Source organism: Citrus sinensis, chromosome 6 (genome assembly GCF_022201045.2).
Source record: "Citrus sinensis cultivar Valencia sweet orange chromosome 6, DVS_A1.0, whole genome shotgun sequence".
Lineage (NCBI taxonomy): Eukaryota > Viridiplantae > Streptophyta > Magnoliopsida > Sapindales > Rutaceae > Citrus > Citrus sinensis.
Genome location: NC_068561.1, coordinates 18669958 through 18691932, shown reverse-complemented (window position 1 = coordinate 18691932; position 21975 = coordinate 18669958). Strand labels below are relative to the sequence as shown.

The 21975-nt window shown below is 36.1% G+C and overlaps 3 protein-coding genes across 6 annotated transcripts; 2 read left to right on the top strand and 1 right to left on the bottom strand.

Annotated features, from left to right (window-relative positions):
* Nucleotides 1-1428: 1428 nt before the first annotated feature.
* LOC102617294 (7-deoxyloganetin glucosyltransferase-like) lies at nucleotides 1429-3316 on the top strand. Its single transcript, XM_006481274.4, has 2 exons — nucleotides 1429-2014; nucleotides 2238-3316. The coding sequence occupies exons 1-2, from the start codon at nucleotides 1486-1488 to the stop codon at nucleotides 3212-3214; spliced, it is 1506 nt and encodes a 501-aa protein (XP_006481337.1). The 5' UTR covers nucleotides 1429-1485; the 3' UTR covers nucleotides 3215-3316.
* Nucleotides 3317-5996: 2680 nt separating this feature from the next.
* LOC102616988 (7-deoxyloganetin glucosyltransferase-like) lies at nucleotides 5997-7850 on the top strand. Its single transcript, XM_006481273.4, has 2 exons — nucleotides 5997-6664; nucleotides 6807-7850. Exons 1-2 carry the CDS (start codon nucleotides 6136-6138, stop codon nucleotides 7682-7684), a joined length of 1407 nt encoding a protein of 468 aa, XP_006481336.1. The 5' UTR covers nucleotides 5997-6135; the 3' UTR covers nucleotides 7685-7850.
* A 975-nt stretch (nucleotides 7851-8825) lies between these two features.
* LOC102616403 (uncharacterized) lies at nucleotides 8826-21297 on the bottom strand. 4 transcript variants are annotated; one of them, XR_008055662.1, is made up of 31 exons: nucleotides 20693-21290; nucleotides 19917-20607; nucleotides 19612-19824; nucleotides 19363-19494; nucleotides 19147-19276; nucleotides 19019-19065; nucleotides 18843-18944; nucleotides 18588-18695; nucleotides 17595-17737; nucleotides 17426-17520; nucleotides 17248-17326; nucleotides 17106-17154; nucleotides 16945-17025; nucleotides 16030-16125; nucleotides 15842-15945; nucleotides 14193-14673; nucleotides 14045-14080; nucleotides 13748-13952; nucleotides 13530-13663; nucleotides 13193-13373; nucleotides 12859-13088; nucleotides 12650-12745; nucleotides 12273-12362; nucleotides 12149-12181; nucleotides 11906-12040; nucleotides 11742-11802; nucleotides 11605-11660; nucleotides 11447-11503; nucleotides 11237-11357; nucleotides 10400-10601; nucleotides 8826-9406 (listed from the first exon to the last, which is right to left on the bottom strand). XR_008055662.1 is itself a non-coding variant. In XM_006481271.4 (30 exons), the coding sequence occupies exons 1-30, from the start codon at nucleotides 21247-21249 to the stop codon at nucleotides 10462-10464; spliced, it is 4683 nt and encodes a 1560-aa protein (XP_006481334.2). In that variant the 5' UTR covers nucleotides 21250-21290; the 3' UTR covers nucleotides 10219-10461. The 4 variants fall into 4 exon arrangements, 1 of the variants encoding a protein (XP_006481334.2); XR_001508496.3 differs by having other exon boundaries at nucleotides 8826-9392; XM_006481271.4 differs by lacking the exon at nucleotides 8826-9406 and having other exon boundaries at nucleotides 10219-10601.
* Nucleotides 21298-21975: the final 678 nt, after the last annotated feature.

Below are 21975 nucleotides of genomic sequence, written 5' to 3'. Positions count from 1 at the left end.
ATTTTCTTAAAAAAATTAAAACATATAGTAGGGTGAGTTTGATAATTTAAACTTTGTATGGATATAAATTTGGTAATGATACCTTGCAGGCGATACCTATTGTCATCCCTACGCATCCCAAACCCACTTCATTGATTTTCATTAGTTTTTCATATACGGTACATATTCACTAAAGCTAAATAAAAGCCACATCGGAGTAGTTTAGTTTGTCAATAATGTTATATTTATTTAATTATGATACATAGTGTATCTAATAATTATAGTAAACAATGTGTCATTATTTGATTGGTTCAAGTGATAATGAATTATTGTACCTTATAAAAAATTTCATTAATAACATACCAATTCGATGTAAATTAAGTACCTCAACTAAATAAATATTTCTCTTAGTTTATAGTTTAAACAAATTAAATAAATAATTTAATTAAATATTTTTCATTTTATTTTATTTTTCCCACCATCCATATCCGACTAGCGAGACTCTGCCATTGAATAATGTATTGACTAATGTTTCATTCATATCGACCAATTTAATTATAGTTTTCAAATTTAATATAGCATGTGGACAAATTATTATTACAGATCGATTTTGTAATTCCAGTATCTTTAATGTGTATCATTTGTCCAGTTATTTTTATTATAAATAAAAAAATCGTTGATTAGATCTAATCAAATTAATGCCATTAAGATCCAATTAGACTCATTTGTCCACTTTCTTTTATAAAGAAACAATCGCTGACTAGATCTAATCAAATCAATATGATTAAGATAGAATTAGGCAAGACAAATATGATACGGTTAGTTTTTATTATAAACATAATGCACTGGAATCCACAACTCCAATATAAATATACCACTTTGATGTTACAACTTACAAGCATTTAAAAAAATTATTATTGCATCTAAAAAACTCATCATCTATCAATAATATTTGTCATGCTGTTTTTAATTTTACAATTTTTTCCATGGGTGATGAGTTAGATATATCATTTAGAACATAAAACTGAGTGCAAGTGCAATTATAAAAAATTCTTTATGAGTGATTTCACTTCGTTACATCAGAAATAATAATTTTAAAAGACACATAATCGAGATTCTTTAAATAAAATTTCGCTATATTGAATAATATTAAATTTGAAAAAACATATAATTAAATTGATCAATGAGTGAAACATTATTTAATGACAAAGTCTCGCTCAGTCGGGCTTCAATGGACGGTGGGAAAAACAAAATAAAATGAAAATTATATTGGATAGGACCTGTCTATGGTACAGATTCTGTAACAAACATCTCCCGTCATCCCACCATCCGATCTTCTATTGTTTAGTTTCTCGCTCCACATCCAACGGCTGATGCTGCAGTCTGTAGCTTACAGATTCTGTAGGCTAGTCAAGTCCTATTGGATAATGGATATTTAACTCGTGGCTAAGAAAAAATGGAAGGGTGATCACTAGTTGCAGAGGCCTAGAGAGAGAAGAGATCAAGATGGAATCAAAACCTAAAGCTTGTAGCAAGGTTCATGCGGTCTGCATCCCGAGCCCCTTTCAAAGCCACATAAAAGCAATGCTTAAACTGGCAAAGCTTCTTCATCACAAAGGTTTTCACATAACTTTTGTCAACACAGAGTTCAATCACAGACGCTTACTCAAAGCAAGAGGCCAACATTCTTTAGATGGCTTGCCCAGTTTTCGATTCGAAGCAATCCCAGATGGGCTTCCAGCTTCTTCAGATGAAAGCCCCACTGCTCAAGACGCGTATTCTCTCGGTGAAAACATCATAAATAATGTCTTGTTGCATCCATTTCTTGACCTGCTTGCCAAACTCAATGATTCTTCAAATAGCGTTAATCCTGCTGTCAGCTGCATCATCTCAGATGGCTTCTTGCCTTTCACCATAACAGCTGCTCAACAACTCGGACTTCCTATTGTATTGTTTTTTACCATCTCCGCTTGTAGTTTCATGGGATTTAAACAATTTCAGACATTCAAAGAAAAGGGTCTTTTCCCAGTCAAAGGTATGCAATTATCAGAACTTTTCTTTTTCTGTTTTTTTTTTTCAATTTTTCCGGGATCACTACCTTGGGCACTAATTAATTTTCAATGTTTTTTTGTAATGTTTCGGATTAAATTTATGTTACTTTAAATTTTTAGTGGCCGTGACATAGAATCACTGGCGATCAAGTATAAATATGAATGCAGACGGAAGCAAAGAATTAATTCATTTTTGAGTACTTGCAGACAAAAGCTGTCTTACGAAAGAGTACTTGAACAGTCTTATAGACTGGATTCCAGGGATGAAGGATATCCGAATTAGAGATCTTCCAAGTTTTATTCAATCGACAGATCCGAAAGATATGATGTTCAACTTGTGCGTGGAAGCAACCGAAAATGCATCCAAAGCTTCAGCAATTATTATTCATACGTTCGATGCGTTGGAACAACAAGTTTTGAATGCTCTCTCATTTATGTTTCCTCATCATTTATTCACCATCGGCCCACTTCAGCTTCTTCTCAATCAAACAGAAGAACAAGATGGTATGCTAAACTCTATTGGTTACAATCTATTGAAAGAAGAAACAGAGTGTTTGCAATGGCTCGATTGCAAGGAACCCAAATCTGTGATTTATGTAAATTTCGGAAGTTTTATATTTATGAATAAGCAGCAACTTATTGAGGTTGCAATGGGACTCGTAAATAGCAATCACCCATTTTTATGGATAATCAGGCCTGATCTTGTTACTGGTGAGACAGCAGATTTGCCAGCTGAATTTGAAGTTAAAGCTAAGGAAAAAGGTTTTGTAGCAAGTTGGTGCCCACAAGAGGAAGTACTTAAGCACCCATCAATTGGAGGATTCTTAACTCACTGTGGATGGAATTCAATAGTTGAGAGTTTATGTAATGGAGTTCCTATGATTTGTTGGCCTTTCACTGGAGATCAACCCACAAATGGTAGATACGTTTGCAACGAGTGGAGGGTTGGAATGGAGATTAATGGTGATGATGAGGATGTGATCAGAAATGAAGTGGAGAAGTTGGTGAGAGAGATGATGGAGGGAGAGAAGGGAAAGCAAATGAGAAACAAGGCCATGGAGTGGAAGGGATTGGCAGAAGAAGCCGCAGCTCCTCATGGCTCATCTTCTCTAAATTTGGATAAACTGGTGAATGAAATTCTTTTATCAAATAAGCACAACTCATCAATTCCATCTGCAAACTAATTAACGACATTAACTGATCGTGATTATTTAGTATTTTCATTATTGCACTGATTTCGTGTTGCTGGTTTGTTTAATTAATAAAATCTTTTGTCATTACGAATATTTAAAAAAAAAAAATTACTACTTATAGTGTATAGTCATACTTCTTGACACTACAGTTGTGATCATTGTAACAAAATTGAGCTTCTAAGTCTTTTAAAAACTAAAAATAAAATATTTTCATTTTCTACAAATAACCCAAAAAGATAATCGATGCCTGCCTAATATCTGTAAGAAAATTCTATCAACAAAGTGTTGGCTCCACTGGCAATGGAGTCTCCTTAAGCAGCTTGATTGGGTTTGCTTTCCAATTCGAGTCGCAGGGAAGTCGTCTTTGTTGGGAGAACATGTGCCTCTCGGTTCGAGTGAGGACTTTTAATCTGAGTTGTGGTACGAGCTTAAAGGTACCTCCTATAGTTAGGGTCCTCCCCAAGATATCTCGTGGTCAAAATAAAAAATATATATGTAAGAAGGTCAAAATAAAAAATATATATGTAAGAAAATTCTGACAATGTTAGCAAGTTGAGAAAGCAGTGTGTGTGTGTGTGTGTATATATATATATATATATAACTCACGGTTTGTTACATGCAGGATATTAAATTTATAAAAGTTTAACGCGTATCTTTTGGTCGACTGTCTTTTTTTTTTTTTTAATCTTCTTCTTTCTGTTCTTTATGTCAGGAATAAGTTTTCTCATGAAAGCACGTTATATTAATGAACAATTAATGAGTAATAACAATCGGGTTCTTGAGTTTTCATAAATTTTTTATTTGTTTTTATATTTTTATCAAATAGGTCCCGACCCTGTCCCATAATCAAATAACCCCTTCTAATTTCAGGTTTGGCGACCGAAATATTAAATAATAATTAAATGCTAAAGGGTATTTCGGTCATTTTTATAAAGTATTGGGTAACATGAAAACTTAGTCTTACAAATCAATTAACATGAAAACTAAAGATGGCCAACGGGCCAAGCAGTACGTGGCACAACACATACATGACACGAGCACGTGGCACGATATGCACACATGTGGATTGGGTCGGGTTTATAATTTTAGGCACGTGTGCCTTAAAAGCACAACACGATTAGAGATAGAGCAAAGCATGACACACGAAAAGGCACGTAATAAACACGTTTTACTAGTGGATTAGTACGTGCCTATAGGCCATCAAAGGAGGCCAAACGCGGAATTCACTGGGCAAGATAGGAAAAAATGAGTTATGCCAAGAGCAAAAGAGGCCTCGGTTTTAGAGAAATGTCCAGTTTAAACCGAGCTTTGGTGGCAAAGAAAGGGTGGAGATTACTGCAGTATCCGAAATTATTAGTTGCCAAAGTGCTGAAGGCTAGATATTACAAGAATACTGATTTTTTACAAGCTCGAGTTGGCTCTAACCCTTCGTACATATGGAGGTCTATATTGTGGAGAAGACAAGTACTACAAAAAGGAATCGAGTGGACGATCTGAAATGGAGAAAAAATACAAATCTGCAAAGACAATTGGATTCCAAGGCCATAAACCTTTAAGCTGTTCTCAGCTCAAAATGTGACAGCATAAGCTATTATCTCAGAGCTCATTAGTCGTGAAAATCGATAGGATCAAAGGACGGTGAGGCAATGGTTTATGGAAGAGGATGCAAATGAGATTCTTCGAATTCTACTTCCTAGAAGACCAAGAATAGATAAAGTTATATGGCACTTTGATAATAAAAGGGTAATATTATGTGAAAAGTGGATATTAATTGGCGTTAAAAATTAAGAATTCAGATAAGCTAGGCTGTTTATCCAAGGGGTTTCATCATTGGAACCTGTTATGGACTCTTCAATTGCCAAAAAAAATAAAAATTTTATGTGGAGAGCAACTTAAATTTGTTGCCTACTGCTGAGAATTTATGGAGAAGAGAGATAGGGCATGAACCTACTTGTCAAATTTGCAAACAAGGTATGGAAAACACAGCTCATGCTTTAATACACTGTAAAGCTGCCAAAAAGATATGGAGGTATACCCCCTTTGAAACATGCTTCCCAGATGCTGCTAACCAAGACATGTTGGATATTATGTTTGAGATGGCTAAGAAATTGAAAAAGTCAGATATTCAAATCATGGTAGCTATCTGTTGGGCTATTTGGTATGGCAAGAATAAGTATCCTTTTTAGGGAAAAACGTTGGAACCACTGCTGACTATTACAAGAGCTGAGGCTGTGGCGGAGGCTTACAAAAGAGTAAAACGACTGGGGTTGAGGCAAAACATAAATCAAAGAATCAGCAAATTTGGAGTCCCCCACCTGCTAATGTATTCAAAGTTAATATTGATGTTGCTGCTAATTTTGGAAATAGTTTTCACAGGAAAGCATGTTATACTAACCAGGTCTCGACCCTGTTCCATAACCAAATTACCTTCTAATTCGAGATTTGCCCACCAAAATGTTAAATAATAACTAAATGCTAAAGAGTATTTAAGTCATTTTATAGGATTTGGCAATTTTATTGGATTTGGTAACGTGAAAACAAAGCCATACAAAATGGACAGACCTAAATTTAGTAACGGCACGGCTGGCTGCGCAAACCAATGCATTGATTGGAAAAAACAACTGATGGATGAATTATTTTATTAATAATACCATAAAGCCAAACTATTTGTCAAAATTAATTTGACATGACAAAAATACAAAATGACGAAATTAAATAAATCAATGCTTTCAAGCCATTTACATCAGATAAATAATTTTTTAAATTACATCCCTATGTTGAAAAAGATTGAAAGAAACTCTTGAAAAAAAATATATGTTGTGGTATTGTTTTGACATAATACAAGCAAGAAATCAAGCAACAGCAGAAAACCAAAATTGTGTATTGTAACAAAAACGTTCAAGGAAGTGAAGATGGAAGGTTGTGATTATACTTACAGAGGTCATGCAGTGTGTATCCCATGCCCATTTCAAAGTCACATAAAAGGAATGCTTAAATTCGCAAGGCTTCTTCATCTCAAAGGTTTTCACATAACTTTTGTCAACACTGAGTTCAATCACAGACGCTATCTCAAGTCAAGATCTTCACCACGCCATAACTCTAATTTAGAAAATGCCTTGCTCAACTTTCAATATGAAACTATCCCAGATGGCCTTCCAGATCCCTCAAATGAAAACGCCAATCAAGATGCAAACTCTCTCTTTGAATCCATAACTAATAATGTCATGCTGCAGCCATTTCTTGACCTGCTCCAAAAACTCAAAAGTTCTTCAAATTCAGTCAATTGTATCATTTCAGATGGTTTCATGCCATTCACCGTCACAGCTGCTCAACAACTTGGAATTCCTATCGCCCTCTTTTTTACTATCGCCGCACGTAGTTTTAAAGGATGTATGCAGCTCCGGACACTCGAAGAAAACACTACTCTTACGTCACTCATAGGTAAGCTCAGACTAATTATTCAACCAATCCTCTTATGTCACCTCAGTTTGTACCCAATAGTTTGTACAAAGATTTTGCGACCTCTACCATTACTGAATTAATAATTTATATATTTATTGAATTTAACTGTGTTAAATTACAGATTTGAATAGCTACGCAACAAGGGTAGCCATTGAAGCAGCTAAGAATGCAGCTAAAGCTTCAGCTGTAGTTATTCATACATTTGATGCACTGGAACGACAAGTTTTGGATGCTCTCTCTGCTGTGTTTCCGAATTTATTCACCATCGGTCCACTCCAGCTTCTTCTCAATCAAATTAATGAACAAGTTGGCAACAGTTTAAGCTCCACTGGATACAAATACAATCTTTGGAAAGAAGAAACAGAGTGTCTCCAATGGCTTGATTCCAAGGAATTACCCAATTCGGTGGTGTATGTGAATTTTGGTAGCTCTGTATATCTGACAAAACAGCAACTTACTGAGGTTGCAATGGGACTCGTTAATAGCAATCGCCCATTTTTATGGATAATTAGGCCTGATCTTGTTACTGGTGAGACAGCAGATATGCCATCTGAGTTTGAGGTTAAAGCTAAAGAAACAGGTTTTATCGCAAGATGGTGCCCACAAGAGGAGGTTCTGAACCACCCAGCAGTCGGAGGATTCTTTACTCACAGTGGATGGAATTCAACGATTGAGAGTTTATGTGCAGGTGTGCCCATGATTTGTTGGCCTTTTTTGGGAGATCAGACAACAAATTGTAGATATACTTGCAATGAATGGGGGGTTGGAATGGACATCACTAATAGTGGAGATGATAATCAAGTAGGCAGAAATGAAGTTGAGAAGCTGGTGGGAGAGTTGATGGAGGGAGAGAAAGGTATGCAAATGAGAAACAAGGCCTCAGAGTGGAAGAGATTTGCAGAGGAAGCTGCAGCTCCGGACGGATCCTCTGCAACAAATTTGGAAAAATTGGTGAACCAAGTTCTTTTATCAAAAGGGCTCATACCATCCAAAAACTAATGCATCCAATGAGGAGTATAAGCTTAAAGTTTCCATTGTGGTACTGAATTATGGGAGCTTGATCTTCTTGTTGTTTTAAAAGTGATGGTTGTACTAGTGTTTAAGATCAGGAAGGATTATGTTAATACATATGCATGTCAAAGCGAAATTGGATATTTTTCCAGAAGGATAGTCCAATTGTTGTTCAGCCTTTCGTCAGAATCTGGATTTGGTTCATATTTTATGTCGAACAAATTCCTCAAAGAATAAGCCAATTGGTTAATCTCTTCTCACAGGAGCAACCGGTGATAAAATTGATTGAGAGTTTTATAGGATGGTAACCAATTCTCTTCTCCACCAATATAAGTGGAATTCGAACTCTTGAACCTTTTTCTACCATTACTGATTGTACTCATTTAACCAATTGGTGCCTGCATTTAACAATCAATGATCAATAGTTCAAACAAAGCCAGTGAGTATTTTGCTCCTGGGACACGAAGTCTTCATCAACACCCCAAAACAAAAACAAAAACAAAAAGTGTTGTTTTATGACAACGTAAACAAAAAATAAAAATAAAAATGAAGTGCAACCAGAATCAGATTGGTCGAGTAAGATTCCAGTTTATAAAGAGTGTCTTCTCGTGATTTGTATAAATTTTGGCAGCATTGCAGTTCTGACAAAGCAATAACCTATTGATGTTGTAATAGGACTTGTTAATAGCAATCGCCAAATTTTATAGATAAATAACAAGGGCAGATTTCCTGTCTGATATTGAGGTTAGAGCTTTGAACCAACCACCCGTCAATAGGATGATCTTAACTCAGTGGAATTCAATGACTGAGATTCTATCTGCTGGAGTGCAATAGACTTGTTGGCCTTTTGAGGGAGATCAAATGACAAATTGTAAATCTACTTGCGTAGAATGGTGCGACGGCTTGGAGATTAGCGAAGTGAAGAGAATTGAAGTGGAGAAGTTGGCAAGCTGGAGAGAGGGAGATAAAGAGTTAGCAAATGAAAAACAAGGCCACAGTGGAAGAAACTGGCAGAAGAAGCTGCAGCTCCTGATGGTTGATCATCTAGAAATTTGGAAAAGCTGGTAAATTAAATAAAAACACTGCCAGAAAAGCAATCCATGGTCCTAATGCTAAATTGAACAGGAAATTGGACCGAAAATTCTAAGAACTGCAAAAACTCCTCCTGGCTTACCTCACTTATCCATCTATCTCACTCTCAGCTGCAGAGCAAAGCCCCATCATTTCTAAAATAACAATTAGATAAAATGATGACGACAGGACAGGTGTGTGTACACATGTCATCATAACCATAAATTTTTTCTTTTTAAGCCAGGCAGAAACAAATATTGTTGGGCATATTGCTATAACAAACTAACAACCTCATCCTTTTTGCTTCATAAGTTTCTTTAAGGCTACGCAAACTTCGTATATTTGTTGTCAAGCTCACTCCAAACTTGAAGCCCACAAAACAACCAAATTAAATACCATGGAGGGCTTTGTAGCATCATTTTTACTCCTGATAGTAGCAATGAATTGGGCAGTGGTGCCAGCTCAAGGTGACTGGGAACTAGGGAAATCAGTCCAGACGTATTTGAGTGCACTCGCATTGCACCAGTTGTTCGCAACTGCTATGCTTACTTGAGTAGCAAGGACTCGAAGCCATTGCCTTCATGTTGTAGTGGCACTAAAGTGATTGTGGAAATGACTTCGTCAACTGCAGCCGATGAGCTAATGAGGTGCAAATGTTTGAGAGAAGCAAATTCTTACTTTGAAAACATCAAGGAAAGTGCAATTTCAGATCTTTCCAGAGAGTGCCACATCGATTTGGCCCTATTCTCTGTTGCTGATTGCAACAGGTGAATTTCTACTGCTACTATTGCATAGTTGCAGAACTTTTCTTTAAAGTGAAAACGCATCAACCAAAGAAAATCTTTCAGCATGATAATTGGTGGCAACCTAGATATAATCATGAGTGAGTTTAAAGAATCTAATTATCTAATTTATTATAGCCCTATTCTAGATACAAGATGTGATCAATACAAGAACAAAAGGGAGAAATTATTAACTGACCAATATAATATATTCTAGTTTTAAAAAATGCATATGATTGAGGGTGCTCAGTTTCTTGATATACAATTTCCATGAATATTAAGAATTTTCATCTAAGATGTAATTAATTGAAAGTTAATGATTTAGGGTACTGAGTTCCTTGATATAAAATTTTCGTGAATATTAAGAATATTTTTCCTAACATGTAACTAACGGCAATCTATTAAAATAAGTTTCCAATAAAGGCACTTTGCACCCAGATTATCAAGATAACTTGACAAGCCTTCTTTTCTTGTGCAGGCACCCATAGGCCTCAAAGATTTATCAGGCAATAAAACAAGAGTGCAGAGCTCTCAATTGATAGAAAGAAAGCTGAAGAATAATTTGAAAATTTTTAAGACACAAATATTGTGGAAATCCCTTCTAATGACTGCATGTTTAAGTGTCACAATATTTGTTGCTTTGCCTCTTAAATTTTTACGACTATTATATAAAATAATTTTGCCTTGATTCTTCTCCACATAGAAAGTTTTAGTACAGATTTAGGTATTCTAATTTAGTTACAATTAATTACATGCTAGGTCCCTTGAACGTACAATAAGTCACTAATACTTCAAACACTAATGAATATCTGCACGAACTTTGTAATATATGGGTGTCTTGATACTGTACCTGAAAATTTTCAAACAGAGAGATGAAGAATTCTATAGACAAAGCACTTTTTATTCTGTTTCTCAGTGCTCACTCGCGGGACTAATAGGTTGATCCTCATGAACAGCTCCTTCTAGATCCTCCTCAACATTGTTACTGAGATCATCTACATATGCCTGTGAGCTCACCACCTGACCCATCAAATCTTTGTGTTTTAAGTTCCCTGTCAAAAAGTAAAGAGAGATGTTATGATTATGAAGTTGGGTAGAAAATTAGGTCATTCTGATGGATGATGATTGCCCGCAATATGGAATCATTAAATAAAGTGGGTCACTGTATGCCTGAGAATTCCCAAGAAAAATAATAATTTATTACTATTATATGGTACATGATATGAGACCAGAAAGTGAGATAAAAGCTAGCAATTATTCCAGGAATGTTCAAAATGAATCCAATTATTTCCAAATAAAGCAAATTTTGCCAAACTTGGGTAATTCTAATATATTTGAACAGAATTTGCTGATTTGAAGTGCCAGATTTCAAGATCCAAAATTCTCTACAATTTAGTAGAATATTACAAAATTGCAGATATATTAGTTTTAGTCTTTTTGAAATTAGAATTATAGAGTTAACACATTGCTAATACATGGAACTTTTAACCCCACGGCAGAATGATAACCCAAGCTTCAACAAGACACTGAGTGGATCCCACAGTCAATAAGTGCTGGGTGTCCAAGCCATCAGTTTAACTCCAACAATCAGCCCTATCACATAATCTACAGTGGTTTACAGCTTCAACAAAGTCAATAAACAGGAATTTTCACAATGACAAATTAGTAATGAATGCATCACACATACCCATCCAGAAAGTGCATCCACTTGATTTTGTGTGCAGAAGAGCCTTGACACGGAATAGAAAACGTTCCATAGACCTTTTTGTAGCAGGAATTTTGCTAGTGATAACTGTTTGCTTCAAACCCTTCAAAGAAAATGAGAATAAATTACATTAAACTATAATAGTGAAGATGTAAACTGGTCTTGGAACAGATCGAAATATGAAATGGAAACCTTTGCTTCAGAACATAGAATCTGTATTGTTCTTGTGGCCTTTTGGAGCTCCTTCAACTAAATCAGTAGACAAAGCATAACAAGGACTTAAGCTCCATTTCTAGGAAGCTTACTTCCAATCAAGCCTGAAAAATGAAATTTGGTAAATCTAATCTCACCAATTGGATTATTGTTTCATTATGCGTTTGAAAGTGGGCCTGCAAGAAGTCAAAAGCTGCAGAACATCATAAATTTCAGCATCCCCAGCAATAAAAAACTCCTTATACATAGAATACTAAAATTGTCAGGAACTTACATTTCAGGAAAAAATCAACAAACTTCCCACCATACTTGACAGCCATGCCATGCACAGTAACCTGAACATCAATTTCCAAGTGTCAAAATCTTCCCACATGCCATGGAGCTAGAAGATAACAACAACAACAATAATGAAAACAAAAATCTATTCTGTATGGTTACCTTCTCATGATTCCTGCACATACTTACTAATGACACAACCACATTCACACACTTGTGCATTTTCATTAAATGTGATTGAATGGTTTCAGGTCGAACAGCAGTCTTGCATCTCTCCAAGTGAACAACTTCCTTCATCTAATCAAATGGAGGTAGAAAAATATACAGAATGATTATGGAACAAAGAGGATTTTCTCATAGTATCTATGAACTTTGGAGGATTGAACATTAAAATCTACAGCTCACCAATTTGTTGAGAATAGAAAGGTTGACTTCATGCTGCAAATATCAATCTCTGTAAGCATATCTACCAATAACACTAGTAAATTGAAAGTGGTCTAAAAGAAGTGGATAAATGAAAATGACTTACCAGTACCCGGTACCATACAAACAATGTTGCGGGACACAGAGTTGGAAAACCATGATGATTATCTTCTATTATTGTTCTGTGCAGAGTAACCTAAAACAGAAAGAGGATCCTCTTCATGGCCAGATTGCAAAACAAGAAAACTGGATTACGCGGAGCCATATTATACATGAAGTGACCTCATGCGGTCCAGCCAAGCATAATAAACAGTCAGTGTTGTATTGGACAGGATACAGCAATCTTAGCAATGTTGACAAAGTAATTCTAGGATGAGCAATTTTGAGTTCTCAAGTGAGATGCAAGGAAATTGCAAATACTGCAATTGATTCCAACATTAAACGATAGTGGTATGTCTATTTATAATTGGAAAATGCATGCACCTGAGGCAAGATGGAGCAGGCAAGCTCATGCAACAAATCACAAGTGGACTTGCTATGTTCCAAATAAATCCATAGTATCTTCTGTACTATATCTCCCTGCAAACATCATAAAGATTATCACTTTTCATGGATAAATACTTTGTAGATTAAGTTTGAAACAAGTCATGAATATCTAGAGCCAGAAAATCCCATTTGGTAGATAATCATACTTTGTTCTTCCATCCATTCTCAAGACTTTCATTATCCCATTTACACTGCAACAGATTCTGAGCAGAAGTTCCAAGTCTTTCATGCAAGACATGAAGGGACCCCTCGATAGATTTTGAGTGTGTACTTTTACCATTTCCCTCCAACTTATCAAGGAACTTTTGAAGTGACATTACAATGGACTCTAGGGTAAGAAGGGATTCTGATGCAAGCGTAAAGGAGAAAGAACAGGCTGCAAGGAGCAGATATATTACAAATTAAGTGCACTGACAATCGAGTGATGAGAATAAATGGAAACTTGGGAAAATCGCATGGAAACTTGGGAAAATCGCATACCTATATTCAGGACACCTTCTAGAAATGAGAAAGCTCCAAGATATAAATAGTCTATTGTCCCAGGTAAAGGGATAGGTTGTATGTCTGAAATAACAGAGGCTGGTATTTCAATAGGCTGGAAGGATTGAAGCAAATCAGAGAGAACTGATTTGTCCTTTTGAGCCTCAGGAAGGTTCAGCATCTGTACTCAGACCAATAAAAAATTCAAAACAGAAAAATGGTGTAAAAGCCTGTAAAGAGAGAACTTCAATGCAAATAATCAGAAACATTTGAATTCTGGCAGCCAATTTCAGAAGCCAACAATTATCAAAGACACAGAGACACGTCAAGATTTCACCTTACTGAAACAATTGAGTACTTCTTTGATGACCAAAGAGGAAACAGAAGATTTGGAAAACATAAGGTTTGGTATATCAGGATTCCCAGTAATAGCAGACTGCACTTTCCAGTGATCTTCACAGGTTTCATCACCTACAAAATATTTGTTTTAGAACTAAAAAGCATAGAAGTGCTGCGCTTAGTGTTTATCAAACCAAATTGAATGCTATTTCTTACCTTCTTTAAGAAGAGTAACCGCACTATCAAAATGCTTCCTGAGATATGGCAATACTGATTTTACTTCACTCAAGAATTTTTCCACAGTCATCCTTGTAAAACCAGCAGGAATACTAAAGAATCTGGGTGATAATAGTTTGCTCGGAGGAGAGAAATAATCCAGCTTGTAGTGAAGATCACGTAGAAGGTACAGGTACAAAGGTAACTAGCATAAAGTAACAAAATTGTTGTTCTTGAGGACTTCATTTATTCATTAAAAACTCTCATCAGTAATGAGCAGTGCAATTATCATGGTACCTCAGCTGCAGGATCAGAGCAACAGGAATCTTGGTTCTGCATAAGGAAAGACATAGCATGAGTGAACTCAAAGCAAATGCTTCAAGAAAATAAACAGAACAAAAGTTATACAAACAAACACCGAGCAATTACAGCACAGCAGACAAACCTTAGAAAATGTCAAAATGGAGAGGCATGGAAAGAGAAGAGGCCTGAATTTAAACCTTTGGGTTTCCAGAACCTTGGCAAGTGCAGAAACTTCTACAATTACTGGCTCATTAGAGCCACAGGAAGTTTCATCTACGGACCCAAATTTTGAGCTGTTTGAAACTGTACTTAAAGCATCCTCAGTCAGCACCCCCTGACTTGTCAGATTTCCTGACTTTCTCAAAACATCCAATATTGTCGGCTGACGCAATTTACAGTTTGTATCTGAAATTGTTGATGCCTTTGAAATCTTTTTATGTCTCCTTTTCTTGTCTTGAGAGGCACTGTCGTATGTTTTAATATGTTCATTCTTCTTTTCCATGTGCCCCATATTATTAGGCTTACTCAAGAGTGAAGATCCACATTTCTCCACATGAAGATGGACATCGGGAAGAGATTGAGGGCAGCATTTGATGGCATAATTTAACAAGCTTTCAAGAACTCTGCAAGTTTAGATTCTCCCTTTCATGAGGATCAGATTGTCTTAGAATAGTTAACACTTAGGATGATTGAGCAAAACAAGATTAATGAAACTTTTAAATGATTACCAAAAAGACAAGAAAGTACTAACTGACAAATAATGTCACTTGTCCCAGTCAAGTTCAAGTTTTATCACTATGTTGTAGGGTAATCAACCAACAGCTTGAATGATATAGCTCTCATCCTTCAATTTCAGTGATTGAGTAAATGTTGCGAAAATAAAAATTTACTTGATAAATGTGAAAACCATTCTCTATGGTATCAAGTTGCAGCAAAGAAAGAAAATGCACTCAATTGCCCACCCTCAGTACTCACTTTCTAATTAACAGCAGCCTCAATACCTTACTATATCCCTTGTATACGCACCACATTTTGCAGGCAAATTTTTATCTAACAACCTATTAAGCCAGAAAATAGACTAAAGCTATTATCTACACTCCATGTTTCTAGTCTGATCAGGGATGCTAATTAATCAAGCTCATGATAAACCACTAAAATGGCAACGAATTGAGCCCATCACAAAAGGTATGGATTCAGCTTTAGTAAAAATTTGGTTCCACAATCCTGTTAATTTGATTTGCCCATCAAGTTGATCTCTAGCCCAATCCTAAGTTTGAGCTGAAGGATCCATGTTCACCATGCTCAGCATTTCAACTGAGGAAGTAGCCCATAATGCAACTCGCCAGCATGTAGTGTGTATATCATTTCTAAAGGATAATTACTTGTAGTGCCTGAATAATGAGAGATAAATTTGAACTTAAAAGCAACTAAATGTCAGCATTTTCATGATCTTTGTAAAGTTTGGGCTTTTGAATCTCATGTCAGCAAAAAGCAAATTGAAGTTAGGAGGGTTTGCCTTCACTCCCATTTCAAAACTCGTGCACCTTCTGATGTTAAGGCTCCATATGAGAGCCTGGTGTCAGTTATAATCAGCGATAGAAAATACTCACTCTCTTCAACAATGATTACTAACTATATACATGTTCTATACTCTAATCAATTCTGCCCTACCCAGCCCACCCAAATATTCAAAATATATATGTGTGTGTGGGCGCTCCACAGGCTTTAATTTTTAATAAGAAAATATCAATTAAAAGTCCGCAACACTAGGAACTGAGAGTGCAAACGTACACTAGGTTCCTCACTCGCTTCAATAGCTTGGCAATTATCTCCTGTTTTGTAGTCTGACTTATACATTCCAGTCTTCCAGCAACTTGCGTGCAGAAGGCATTAAGCTGCAAGCAGTAGAAAAAGCATTGCAGACCATAGTGTATGTTACTGTCAACCATAACAATAAAAATGCCAGCTATAGCACTTACCAGTTCCCGTATCCAATTTGCTGCATGATAAAGAGAGAGGGTCACAATCTGTTTCTGCTTTTCCGTGAGAGATTGCCAACCAGCTACAGAGAAGCACTGACATTGCACAGACCAAATAAGTGTCAGCAAACTGGTAACGTGGTAACGTAAAAAACTATTTGATGACCTACATAAATATACAAGCCAAACCAAGCAATACAATCACAAAAGAACATAATAAATCAATTGCGCATATTGAGTGTCATAAAATAAAGTAAAATGTAGGTGGGGCATGTGCATATCAACAGCAATATATGTCCCCATTTGGTGGATGTCTACAGAAACAATTGAAATTGATTTTACATGCAGATTGAGGGATTTCACTTCAAGACTCTCTTACACAAACCAAGGGACCAGTGGAGAAAAATTGAACTTTTCACATGAGAATGGCTGCTCTAAAGACCCAAACTTAGACATGGACACTTGACGAAGTTATTATATTTACAATGGTCATAAACCAGTTATTTTAGTATGTACTTCCTTTTTCCTAAGTTGATTGACCAGAAAAGAAGAAGAAGAGGGAAGTGCAAACCAAGGTGTTAAATTTCCAATTCGTTTGATGTTTCCCAGCATTCAAATGCTTTTCAAGTTCAATGAAAGCAAACAAGGAAACAATAAATGCATAAAGGCCAAACCATCCAAGACTTCATAAATTTCAGACCAATATCAATAAACATCAATGAAGTAATAATAACCATGGTATGAAGACACCAGCAACAAAGAAAAAAGACTATGGTGTGAAGAAGTTTGACCACTGTACAAAACAGAAACAGCTATTGAGATAAGAAATGTTCTGCAGATGTCAATATTATTCGACAAGGAAGAGATACTAACAAAAAAACAAGATGTCACCACAGATGTTCTACTAGGTTCTACCTTAGAGGAAGGAAGGTGTAAAGGGCAACCAAGCAGTGCATCAATTCCTCCAAGAGATCCCTGATTTGTCAACCTCTCAACCTGACAATTAAGAGAAAACTCAAAATATTTATCCATTACTTAAAAGTCCATCTATTGCCCAAAGGATCATTCATACTTACAGTAGAGAGTAAAAGGAAGTTAGCATGAAGAACTTGTAGAGAAGCAGACCTGCAGACAGGGTTTCAACATCAGCATTCGAAAATATTAAGACAAGTTAAAACACACAGATTCTGACAGGAAGTAGAGCATGGCAAAACTTACTGTGAGGAAGAGGAAGCCAATGGCAAAATGTTCAAACAAATTGGAGATATATCTCCATCCAAGTTCATCCATAGTTCACCTAAAAAGTAAATCCCGATTAGAAACTGCAACCTATATCCCAAAATTATTTATGATCCAACTTCTCAGCAGAATAATAGATTGCATAAACCTATCTTACCTTCTATACCACAAAATGAGTTCTTATTAGATAGTTGTCCACATTCCAGATCAGACAGATATATGGATTCAAACTCCCCAACATGTTTGACGATCCTACAAAGTGCAGATAACTTTCTCACTTAAAAAGATAATTATCTCCCGGTAAAAATGTGCTGAAATTTACTTACCATTCTATAATTTCTGGCTGCAGTGTTCTGCTGTTCAGTATTGCAGTTAGCTCATCATAAAAGAGAGTCAAAGGTAAGTATAGCTGTTTGCAGCAGTTCAGAGATGTTTTTAAGAGTTCTACAGCCTCTTCAGCGTTCGATTTCTGTTAAAAGAGGTGTACAGAAATGCTGAATGTATCTCATAGAAATAATATGATAGATTGAAATACTAGAAATTGACCATGCTCTTTATATTGATCTAACACAGCATTAATTCATTTGTACCAATTATAATCTTACATGCATATCAAATATCCACCCTCTCAGACATCATGTGTCATAAGATAAGAGTTACATATGCCAATGTGGCTATTCTTGTAAAACAATCTCCAAATCACCACGGTACCCTGGGGCAAGACTTCTTCACAGAAAACTAAAGATATTGTTCAACTTTGTTAAATGCACCCTTTATTTGGATCCTCAACATATATTTGAACCCTGAAATTCTTGACGTGCAGAATCTCATGGAGGGATGGAAGCTATGGTTATGGGTTAGAGAGGTGATTTCTTCGGTAGTAAGACCCAATATATAGACTATAGAAGTCTATATCGTGTGTTAGAAAGTTGTGGTTTGGTGAAGCTATCACTTGGTAACTCTCCTCATTAGCATCTGTTGACATGGTCCAGAGGCTAGTTACATACATTGCTGTGGCTTATGTGACTGTTATTGGGATTGCTCGTGGCCATTTATTGACACTCGCCAATCAATAAGTGGATGTCATGTCACGAAAGTGAATACCAACATGAAATACTATACTTTTGTTGTTTATTAGTTCTGCATACTTAAATTGAACAGCAAAGATTAATGAAAAGTGCTGAATGATTCCAACAGAATTCTTCTCTTGCTTTTAATTCTCTTAAACTTCAAACTCCATGTCGTCGTCATCATTGTCTGTGTGTGTTTGTGTTGCAGCTTGAGTCTATGTTTCATATTTGCAACAAAATGAATCCTACCTGAGATGGAGATGTACTGGTAACAATACCAGCATCGCCCAGATATGAAACAATCTTCAAGGCTCCAATCAGGCCCATCTTTTTGTACTTCAGTTCTGAATGGCTGACCTGTCGAATAGGAAGGAGTTGCATAAATCAGAGAATCAGGAAATCTCTCCTTATATGGATAACCACATTGACAAAGAACTAAGTTGATTGCAAGATCAATTAGGCAGATGATCTACGTTAAGAAGACACTGAATATTCATATTGCACCTGCTTCCTTACTACCATCAGAAGTTCATTTGCAATGGAAGTTCCATAACAGGGTGCACTGGTTCGAGCTGACAGTGCTAGACTGCTGAAAACCTCATAGACCTGCGCTATGACAAGAGCTAGAGAAATTTACAAGTACAAAATTCAACCCATACTACCTTAATATATCAACCCACCTTGTGCAAATTTTGAGCACTATAACCCTCCAAGTAATCCAAGATACCTGAGTGTTTGGACTTTCATGTCAAGCTGACTTCCAAATTTATAATTATTTGTGAGAAAAGGCGGTTGATACTTGAGATACCATTTATATGAGAAGAAAGTGGAATCAATTCCCATGCATATTCTGATGCCAGCAGAGCCATTGTCTCCAGAGCCGAACTAACTTCAAAACTCACACCAGATCCCACATGCGTAATTAGAGCACCAAGAACCTGCATAAACCACATATCAACTTATCATAAACACCAACTAGTATTCTAATCATCAGTGGTGACAAATAAAAATTTAGGTCGCTTACTTCCTGTCTTGAATATGTATCAGTAAACTCTTCAAACAAGCAAGTATACACATGAATACCAAACTCCCTTGCCTTTTGTTCTTTGCACGCCAATAAGTACTCGGACAAAGAAAGAAATGATGGAAAATGATCCTAACAAAATCAATAGAAAACTTTAAAAGTGCTTGAATGAATGTAAGTTGATAACAATTCAGGAAACAGTAAATATAAAATGAATATTTCTTCATGCAAGATAATTGTCACAGATACCTGCACCAATTCTTTGTTCCCACGAATGCACTGATCAAGCATAACATTGTGAATACAATCTTCAATAACTTTCTTCTTGAAAATCTTCGAAACACTCTTTCGTAGGGGATCCCCATTCATATACATGAGAACAAGAAGCCATATGTCTATAACTTTGTGATCCTGAGGTTTCTTAAGACCATCAATTTCTTTTAAAATCTCCTGACAAAGCATCTACACAGAGAGGCAAAAGCACAAGTACACCGGCTACATTAAATAAGAGCAAACACTCTCTAAAATCATATGGGACAGACAAACAGACTTACATTCTTAAATCGAAGACTTGATCTCAAGGCATCAAGAATGGACGCCTCCGAATTATCCACAAGAGACTTTCCCTTAAGTTTATTTTGTTGTGATGCACGAGAATTTGACACTCCAACAAACTTTAAGTGCTGACGAATGTGTGAGATAATTCTTCGAACATTTGATTGTGTTGCCGAAAGAAATAAGAATCTAAGTAAATGTGGCATGTGTTCCGCATCAATTGTTCTAATACACGATAATGCTATGGTAACAACCTGTTCTTGCAGCTCATCATCCAAATTCAAGTTCGAAAAGGAGTCAAGCACAGGCACAATTATAGCTGAATCTTCACTGAGCATTTGTTGGAGAGAATCAATAACGGATTTATTATTGCTTTGATCACCTATAATCTCAGGCAATGAACCAATAATCTCTTTCTTTAAATGTGAAGGACAAATACAAAGTACTTCCATTAATTTCTCGGTAAAGGATTTCGGATCAACGAGAAAATCAAGCCACCGAAATTGACTAATAATAAGCCTACCAACGTCCTCCTCAAAAGACAATGATGTCTGTGTCTCTGGATTCACATCAAAATATTCCGGAAGTTTCTCGAGAAGCATGTGCATTAGGTCTAATTGAATACACGGAACCAGCAAAAGCTGTCGAACTAAGCTGTCGCTTCTGCCAGGACTCAATGAGCTCAGAACCCTGATATCAAAACAAAACGAAGTCGTTTAATCAGACAATTGAATAAAAAATAATTTTAAAAATAAAAAATGAGAAAGTAATTGACCTGTTGAAATTTTTGGGAGACTGAACATAAGAAGAGAAGCCGGCGAGGAAATGGGAGCGAAGTGAGGAGTCGTGAGAGAGGAGATTGGTGAGGTGGCGACGGAACTTGTTAGGATCAGAAGGGAGACACGGTGGCCCCGAGTGGTACATTAGAGTACAACCGGCATCTGCTAAAATTGAGACCATTTTTTCGATTTCTGAATCAACGGATTTGGGGATTTTGGAAGGAGGAACGGGGAATGTGCTTTTTGAAGAGGAAGAGGAGTCTCTTTTGAGTGAAGACTTCTGTTGGTGAAGGAACACCATTTTGTTCGACGAAGGGCTTTGCCAACGGCGTCGTTGTGGGGGGACTCGGTCGATGTTAATTTTTCTCAGTGAGACTCTCAATGGGAAGTAGGAGGAAGAGATTTGGAAAGGCGCCAAAATTTGAGCGAACGGCAAAAGCTTCCTCTGAAAGTTTTTAATTTTCGACTGGGAAATGGGCTGGATCAGGCCCAGTAGTTGAACGTATTCTCCACCTGGAGGGCTAAAAAACCCTGCATTTCTTTGTTTGCACATTAAAATGTATTTGAAAATTGCGCTAATTTCTTTTAAAACCCCTTATTCCAAACGTAAGCCACTTTTAATTTGTATTTGCATTTAGGATTTATCCATGTGCTGTGTGTATTTTTACAATTATTCATAGTAGGATTGTTGTGGACACTTAAATTTAAGTGTTTTAATTTTAATCAATCATTTAATATAATTTAATATAATGACAAAAAATAATTAAGTAATCGAAAAGTTTCAATTCATTTAACTAACTTGTACATCCACGGTTTATTAATAATATTTCGTCAATTTAAAAATGCCTTATCATTTAGCAAATACAATAACCAATTTCCAATATAAATTTTTTTAATCTAAAAAAAAAACTAATTACATCCAATCAATATCTAAGGATGCATTCAGAGTATTACATAAGTAAATTACTTAAACTCCAGCAACTGAGAGAGAAAATACAAATGTTCTGTGATAATGATATTGACACAAAATATTTTTTGGCATGCAATCAAATCCATTACTCCTCTTAGACTGCTAGAGCAAATCTCCTATTATGCAAACATTGAAATAAGTCTCTTATTACTGTGCAAGCATGACACATGACTAATTGTAGCCTCTAACTATCATAAACCACTTTATTTTTCAATTATGTATGGATATAACATCCTTATCTGGAAAAAAAATGCACAAATAAACATTATGCAATGAAGCTTCCTTACTTCTTGTGTCAAGAATTCAATT

Bases quoted from the DNA above. Each gene is read 5' to 3' on its own strand.
- LOC102617294 (XM_006481274.4), top strand. From the start codon at position 1,486: ATGGAATCAAAACCTAAAGCTTGTAGCAAGGTTCATGCGGTCTGCATC. The intron at 2,015-2,237 runs GTATGCAATTAT...GAGTACTTGCAG, and splicing joins GGGTCTTTTCCCAGTCAAAG to ACAAAAGCTGTCTTACGAAA.
- LOC102616403 (XM_006481271.4), bottom strand. From the start codon at position 21,249: ATGTGCAAACAAAGAAATGCAGGGTTTTTTAGCCCTCCAGGTGGAGAA. The intron at 17,327-17,425 runs GTAAGATAGGTT...TTTACTTTTTAG, and splicing joins CTCATTTTGTGGTATAGAAG to GTGAACTATGGATGAACTTG. The intron at 16,126-16,944 runs GTAGAACCTAGT...GTGCAATGTCAG, and splicing joins TACACCTTCCTTCCTCTAAG to TGCTTCTCTGTAGCTGGTTG.
- LOC102616988 (XM_006481273.4), top strand. From the start codon at position 6,136: ATGGAAGGTTGTGATTATACTTACAGAGGTCATGCAGTGTGTATCCCA. The intron at 6,665-6,806 runs GTAAGCTCAGAC...GTTAAATTACAG, and splicing joins TACTCTTACGTCACTCATAG to ATTTGAATAGCTACGCAACA.